Source organism: Melospiza melodia, chromosome 9, assembly GCF_035770615.1.
Source record: "Melospiza melodia melodia isolate bMelMel2 chromosome 9, bMelMel2.pri, whole genome shotgun sequence".
Lineage (NCBI taxonomy): Eukaryota > Metazoa > Chordata > Aves > Passeriformes > Passerellidae > Melospiza > Melospiza melodia.
The window spans coordinates 12,915,130-12,923,309 of NC_086202.1; the positions used below are offsets into that span (position 1 = coordinate 12,915,130).

An 8,180-nucleotide genomic window follows, 5' to 3' on the forward strand; every position below is an offset into this window, starting at 1 on the left:
TTCAAGCAAAAGAGAGACATATTTTCTTAAACAAAGCTTTATTAAATTCCCTGTCAGAGAACAAGAACCTCCTGAGTGCATAGGAAAATCCACCACATTCCTACAGTGTGCACCCAGGGCCGGGCTGGTGACGAGCAATTCCCACAGCCATCACATTTCCAGAGCAGTTTTAACAAACAAGAATTGCGCTTGGGAATGAGAACTGCTGATGAGGGCTCAGCTCCTTCGAAAATCTTCTCTCAGCCAGTCTACAGTGCTCACATACCAGCTGGTAACTTCAGGTTCAGTGTTTAGGAGATGAGTAGGTCTTGACAGCTCTACCACATGCACAATTGTATATTAAGGCTTTGGGACACAAGGTAGACCCAACCTACTGGACAATACTATCAATATTAAATACTATTAAGCTTTGTAGCTCCAAGAATGAGGCCAAATTAAAGGTGACAGACTGCAGACAGCTGAACATCTCAGGGCAAGTGACACAAGGACAGTGCTGTGGAGCTGGGGATGCTATTCAAGCCAGAAGGGAACACACACCTGATCTATGAACAAAAGTACCATGTAAATATCTACATGTTCACACTAAGATCTCTTGGGAGGGAAGGAAGCCTTAAACTTCATTTCTTTCACTTGCCCTACTTTTCCTCCCAAACTGGGGTTTGTTGTTAATTGTTGCTTAAATGTCCCAGGCAGATCTCTTTGACATTAGGGTCCTGTATAAACTCCAGACTTGTTTTCTGAAAAATAGTTCTGTAATCACAAACACAAGGAGGAAAAAACCAGGAGAAACTGCCTTGAGGAATGGGTAAAGTTAAAGAAACTGCCCAACTGCTGCTGTTGCAAGAGAAACACTTTGATGGAAAAAAAAACTGGTGGCTGAATCTTAACCAAGACAAACAAAAGGAGGAAAGCTTGTGTGAACAAACTGGAGCCTTTGCTGCATCATTCATCAAGGACATTTATCCTGTAACTATAACACGGTGCAAAGATAATTTCAGTAAACAGTGACAGCAGAAACATTTGCCATTTCTGGCTGGTTAAAAGACCATGCTCACAGCCCCAAAATCATGATGGCCTGGCTACTGCTACTCACTTCAACTGGAGTTAAGGAGTAGGGTCAGCTAACGAAAGAATAGGGTTAGCTCATGCTGCCTGCTTGGTCTAATGCAAAGTCCCTGCTAGAAACAATTCATAGCAGCAACCTAAGATAATAATTTAATTACTGGAGAAAAGACAGTCAAACAATTAGAGTTTTAGGCTTCTGTTACACAAATTGGCACTTTATACAGCAGCCACTGGAGTGGCAGTCTGCTGACAGTAACACTGCTGTGCCAGCAACAGCAAAAATGCCCTTACAGCAGTTTTCCAGAGGAAGGCATTTAACATGCACAGGGAGAGGTCAGGATTTAAGTGTATAACCAAAACAGATTACAGAGTGTGAAAAACACAACAAGACAGACAGTTAAAAGAAAATTTTCCAACAAGTTAAAAGAAATTTAAACAAAAACCCACTCAACACTGAAAGGAAATAAACTGCATTCAAGGCTTGCAGAGGGGACCATAGAATGTCTTCTACATGCAAGCACAGGCATACGTCATTGTTTTTGAGACCAGGGCTGGGGTGTTCTCAACAGAAAACCAGCTGTTCAAATAATATGAGCAGCAGGACAGGGTTTTACCTACACACCCCCAAAATGCAACACAATACTCAACACACAGCTACAGAACCTAAATGACACTTACTCATGTACTCTGTTGTCTCCATACAAGTCACTTAACCCAAAGCTGACGTAGTGCCAGTGCTCAGGAACATTCAGTGCTGGGTTTCCCAGGTTTCTGTACATGCTAACATAGTCCAGAGGGTCAGGTCCTCCCAGCCTGCATGAAAAACAGAAATATTCTTACGTAAGTTAGTTCACTCAAGACAAAGGGTAAGTCTCCCCAGGTGCTAGAAGAGGTTGTACAAAGACCTGGTTTAAAACAAAAATTAGAACTTTCAAATTACCTCTAAAAAAAAAAAATCATGAGGAAGGTTAGGTTAAGTCCAGAAAGCTTTGAGCACAGGAAGACAAAGTACATGTGTGCAGCATGCTAAAAATGTTTTTAATGTTAAAGCATAAAAACCTCTGGAAAATCATATTAAAGCTTCCACAAAACACAAAGAAAATTGAAAAACTGTACTAGTAAAAGAGCAATGGCTGTATCTGCACTGCAAACTCTTAATTCAGTCCAGAGGCACATACCTCAAAAAAAGTGATGCTATTCCAAGCAGACTTTGAAATTACTAAGTTTTGAGGAGAGTAATCCATACTTCTGAACACAGACAAAATAGTTCAAACAGCAGAGGAGAAAAAATTGATTCAGTAAAACTAGCAGCAAGACTTCTAAAAATACACCACTTGCATTAACCATGAATGAGTAAAAGCACCACTGTACCCTCTGCATCAACATTAGAATGGCTTCCTTAAAAGAACATAACTCAAAATTTAATGCAGCACAGGCAGGTTATGCTACAGAGCAACCAGCAAAGCCTGCAGCCACCCTTCCTGCTACAAGGCACAGGGAATTGAGGCTGTGTGCCAGCAGAGAGCAGAGCACATCCTCCTGCCACTCACGTCACCTCTGTCTGAGCAAAGACAGGACAACTCCCTGCTGAAGGAAGGAACATGCTGGACTGTGTTGCTGTTTGCCCTGTCAATCACAAAACACCTACCAGAAGCAGTTTTGGCACAGCTGAGCAGCTGTTTAACCACTTTGTGCCCACAACACACTGTGTCTTCAAGCAGAACTCCCAGCTGCTCCAAACAAGAAAATCCAAACTCACACGACCCCATTCACTGGAACAAATGATTCTACACATCAATTCCTCTCATGTCTATTGTCTGAGACAGACCCTGACACAATCATCTGCAGGTTGCAGGGCATGGCTGTCCTTCCTTCACTTGTCCTGAGGGTTTGTGTATCATGATACACAGTCTCCATGGCTGGACAGATGGATCCAGCCCTAGTGACAGCGAGACACTGTTTTATATTCTCTGCCCTCCTCCTGTTGCCCAACTTTATCAAGTCTGTACAAAACAGCTTATCAGCTTGGTGTACTAAAAGGCCTCTCCGCAGGTGTGCTGTGCTGCCTTGCTCCTACTGCTGCTGGCAAAAAACCAGAGCAGTTGTCTAACATGACTGACTTTACGTAGGACAGCTTCTCTCTCCTAAGTCATACATTGCCATCATGGTGACTGAGACCAGTTGCAGCTTCTCCAGCAGGTCAGTCAAGGATGCAGCCCAGGATACTGGGGCAGGACAGAGGGGATGAGCAGTAGTGGCACCCAGTAGTGGCACAGGTGTCCACTGTCAAAGGCTACATCAGAACAATGCAGCCTGCTCATATGACAAGTGGCATCCTCACAGCATAAAAGGCAAAGCGGTGAGCAAACACGGGGAGAGTGTATCAGACCCCAGGATGGAGCTGAGTCTGATCTTCAGTAGACACCTGAAAAAACCTGTTTTCAAAGTCTAGCAATAGTTTGAAACACTCAGGGAAAAAACAAGTCCCCTCTGACACCCTTTTCTCACCTGTTCCCTCTCACTGGCATCAGGTCACACTGGAGGCTGAGGTCTCTACCAGAAACACCCATCCAGGTGGCTCTGTTCAGAGCAAGGCACCTATGTCCTGGCCAGTGCTCAGCCCTCCAGGGATCCATGATGGAAGCAGTCAGATGGAAGCAATTCCAGCCAGGATGGTCACTCACCCTGGAGGAGTGGCAGTGACCAGCAGCAGCCACACACAATTATTACTGGACTGGGAGGATCTGGAGTGAGGGAGGTTCATGCACTGATCAGTGTGAGAGGTTAATCATGGTCAGAGCAGCTGTGTGGGCTTTGCAATGAAGGGAACACTGCTAAGCAACCAGCATCTCCTACATAAAGAAAATCTGCTTCCAAACTGGGTTTAATAACACTTTAGAAGTCAAACAATCAATGCTGGAACACTGCTGACACAGGCACTCACACTGACAACACACAAGAGAAACCTCTATACTGCCCTTTTCAGGACAGGGACTTTTCCATGAGCACATGCTTTTCCCTAGGGCTACTCAAACACAATTGTCAGGTCTGAGGCAGATGGCAAGTCCTGCCTAGGACAGCCCCAGGCAAGCCAGACACCTCTCCCTCACTCCGGCCAGCAATCCTGTGTTTGTCTCCAAAGGCCAAACTTTTCTGGAGACTTGCAGCACCAGACCACCAAGAGGTGGCCACAGCAATGTGGCACCAGGTGGCCTGGAGGAGCTGAGCTCAGCCCTGCCCAGATTTCACTACCAACTGGTTCACATGCTGCTCAACGATCCAGCCACACCATCTTTACTCGCTGAGAAATCTCACTTGGAAGAGATGTAGACTAAAAGCTTGCAGCAGTGACTAATTAAATTCTGAACAACACATATCCAAGCCATATACCTATCCCAAAACCACTGCAACTGCACAAACATCCAGCACGAGCTTTAAGCCTTTTTTTAACCTGCAGCACTCAGTAGCACAGCCATGGCAATAATGCTCACCAAGGGTTAGTCAGCACAGATATTTATCCAGTTTCGGTGGCAGGTTTCACTGCTCCCTGCCGGCACTGCTGAGGTACATCCTCCTCCCGCCCACGGCTACCGCGGCAGGGTTCGACCTTGTATCACAATCTACATATCAGTACATGCACTCACACAAAGAGCTGGAAGCGTTGGAGGATTTTATTAGGAAGGGCCCAACTTCAAAGCCAGAGGTACAGTACAAATTTGTTACATTCTCTATTCATGGAGCTCATTCAGGAGCAGGAAGGGCAGCCTCAGGGGAAACCCTGTATTTGCATCTGCAGCAAGAGTCTTCTTTCGACTGATGTTAAGAGCGCCCTGAAGTTTGTGTGGAAGGAGAAACACAGAGGAAAAAGACCCACAATGGAAAGACATCGGAAAACTCCTAATTCATTCACCCTGAAAAGTCCTTAGTGTATTGTCTGTAGCCACTTCCCAGCAGCTGACAATAGGATTGCTTTTCACAGCTACCTTTTGACAACCTTTCAGAAGTAGTCTGTGATTCCCAAAAGGCCGCAGACCACAGCTCACTGCACAGGTTTTTGAGAGTATGGCCTAAATTTAAGACAGGTGATAAAAACCCAGTAGTGGAGCCCAAATTATGCTTATTTCAAAACCTATCACAAAAAAAGAACAAGTTTGATTTTTTCACCAGCAATTCCACGCAACAAGATATTTCAATTTGAGATACTCTACCATATTTTATAATTAAAGGGGATACTGGATATCAACGGACAAACTCCATCGTGGGGCATGGCCTTCACAAAAACAGACAGAAACTCTTCCAAGAAGTTCCGATTGGATCCCAAGCTATGCAAATAGCATTTTAAAAGACTAGTTCCATTAAATAATCCACATGGCTAAACCCCTTTGTGCAACAGGCATGGAGTGCTGCAGATTCTCCAACGTTACACAGTTAGGATCTGCTCTGATCTGCAAGCCAAAGACTACAACTTCAGCTCCCCGAACAAAAAAAACCAAATTGCTGTTAACCATAGAGAAACTGATACATATAATTAAAAGCTGATTAGTGTTACAATATTTCTCCTAACGCAGAGAACTTCATTCAGCCATTTCCTCTTCTAATTTAGCCAGCGAATAGCCGGCAGCCCAGGCAGAGTAGGAGAGAGAGTGTTGTGGCAGGAGTCGTTCTACCAGACATAACAAAACCAAGCTCCAAGTTTCACCCAACAACAGGAAAGAAAGAACTTGTGGCGCCCATGGAGGCTTTACCTCACACAAGCATTTCCTGCCCAGGACAGCAGTAGGAAGCTCACCTTTACAACAGAAGCTCTCAGCCCTTGCTGCTGGCTGAGCTAGCAGCTGGAGGAACCACTAAGTGGAAAATGCCAGGATAAACAGGCCTTCACATTACTTCTTACTTGTAATCTGCCTTCACTGCCAGCAGTAATCATTTTAGTGTTTGAGCTCCAACTGCAGCAAAACCCTCATCAATCCCTTAAGCAACAAGGTTTCTTCCCAAACAAGGGTCTTTGCTATTCTTCACTATAGACCTAAATTTCCCTCAACCTCCACAAATCCTACACCACTATAGCCAGTATGCTTTAAGCTGTTGATGGAAAAGAAGTGCTAACGTGACTGGAAATACTTAATGAGTATCTAAGATTACACATAAGTGTGAAAACAGACTGATCAGACCACCACCAAAGTACTGATGTGCACAGATGACTAAGAAATTATTTATATTTTGAAGTCTCAGATTTGCAAAATCTTATGTCAGCCCACTGCGCCATTTTAATACAATACTCCCCTAGGCAATAAAGGCTAACAGATAAACTTGCTAGAATCACTTAAAAAACTACACTTCTGTGGACAACAACAGCAATAGCTTTTTGTTGTCAGAGCAGCACACGGGGAGGATGTTATTCTGCTGTTGCTCAGGACTCTAATTAGATAAAAACATACAGGTTGAAATGAGCTGTAAATAAAGAAGTTCAGCATTTAGTTTTTTCAAGTGCTGGGGTAGGGACTGGCCAATGTCATGTAAAGCAAACTTTCAGGGGTGATTGATCATGTTCCTTAGCCCCAGAAGAGGGGGCTGAGCAGCTAAGCGACAGCAAAAAGCAAAAGGAACTCCTCTTCACACGGGATTAGACGCTAGACACTTATCTTGATAGCTAAACATCCAAGAACTTCCTTCATGCCACTCTCCCACATAAACAACTGCTGTTCCTGGTGTCAGACACTGTGTCAGCAGAGACTCTGCACAGCAGATCCACAGTCTGTGATAAGGCATGGCTGTGTAAGGCCAAGCGAAGCTGGCACTGCCCCGTGGGCTGTATGGGTACACAGGGCAGTGTCCGGCCTGCAGGCTGCAACAGCGGCTTCACTCTGGTCAGTGCTGCCACACTGGAAGCCCAGAGTCCCGGCCAGAGACAGAGCTCCTGCCGCCTGTCCAGGGGGAAACTCCAGACCCTCACCTTCTGTGGGAACACCTCCACTGAGTAACACGCCCTTTTCCTAAGATCTGTCCCAGCTGGGGCCTTCATCAGCAACCCCTCACTCAGGGACTCTCCAAATCATCCCAGAAACCCCAATGCACTCTCCTGATTTCAGTGCACACCTCTCTAGACCCTTCTCCTACTGCCAGCACATTCTCCCCAGGAGTCCCCTCCAAACACACGCCCCAGGCAACCGACTGCACCCCCAATCCCTCCATCCCCGACCCACTGCATGTCCCCAAAACTCTTGCACCTCACCCCTAGCACAGGACGCAACCCCCAGTTCCTCTCCCCTTGCTGCAACCCTCCCCAGCCCCTCCAGGCTTACCCCGTGCAACGTCCCCAGCCCCCGGGCTTCTCCCAAACCTCTCCCGCTCCCACCACTCCTCCCAAACCCGCTCCTATCCCACACAAGGCGCCGGCCCCACGGCTCCCCCCGGCTCCACGCAAGACCCCGGCCCCATCCAGGCCGCCTCACCAGTATTTGAGGATGGCGGTGACCTGGAGCGGGTTGGGCTGGTCGGGATAGAGACGGCGGCATTCGCCGTAGATACCGTGCAGCCCCGGCGGGAACAGCGACGGGAAGGACGCAGACCCGGACCCCGAGCCGGACCCCGGCCCGCCCGCGGGGGGCCCCCCGCCCGGCCGCACGCCCTCCATGTCCCGGAGGCGGCTGGTCCCGCCCGTCCCAGTTGGTGCCGAAGCCGCTCCGCTCCCGCCAGGCGCTCCCGGCCCGGCCCGGCCCGGCCCAAGCGGCTGCGTGGGGCCGCGGAGGAGGGGCGGGGCCTACTGCCGGGCCGCCTGAGTGACAGACCAGCTCCGCCAATGGCGGCGCTGCGCGGGGCTCCGCGCGGAGGGGGTGGGGCCCCCCTGCAAGAGTGGCGTGAATGACAGGACCGGCTGACCAATGGAAGCTCGCGGCCCGGAGGGCGGCCGCGCCTCTGCCCCCGCCCCTCGCTGCCTTGCGGGCGCGCCCCCTAGCGGCGGCGCGGGGGCACGCGGTGGGCGGAGCGATGGCCGCGCGAGGCGGTGGCGGGAACGCGGAGCGGGTCCGGGGGGAGCGGGAGATCCCGCCCCGGGGCAGGCCTGGACACAGGGCGGTTCTCACTGCTGCCTTTACACCTCCTCCTGTGCTCAAGGA

At 48.5% G+C, this 8,180-nt stretch overlaps 1 protein-coding gene across 2 annotated transcripts in view; it reads right to left on the reverse strand.

The window, feature by feature from the left end:
- Window positions 1–7,699, reverse strand: part of SUFU (SUFU negative regulator of hedgehog signaling) — an 87,878-nt gene extending 80,179 nt beyond the window's left edge. For both annotated transcript variants that reach the window (XM_063163310.1, XM_063163309.1), the window contains exons 1-2: window positions 7,518–7,699; window positions 1,744–1,878 (exon numbers count right to left, since the gene is read on the reverse strand). In XM_063163310.1, the coding sequence (XP_063019380.1) occupies window positions 1,744–1,878; window positions 7,518–7,699 (317 nt within the window). The remainder of the gene's footprint in view (window positions 1–1,743; window positions 1,879–7,517) is intronic.
- Between the last annotated feature and the right edge of the window lie 481 nt (window positions 7,700–8,180).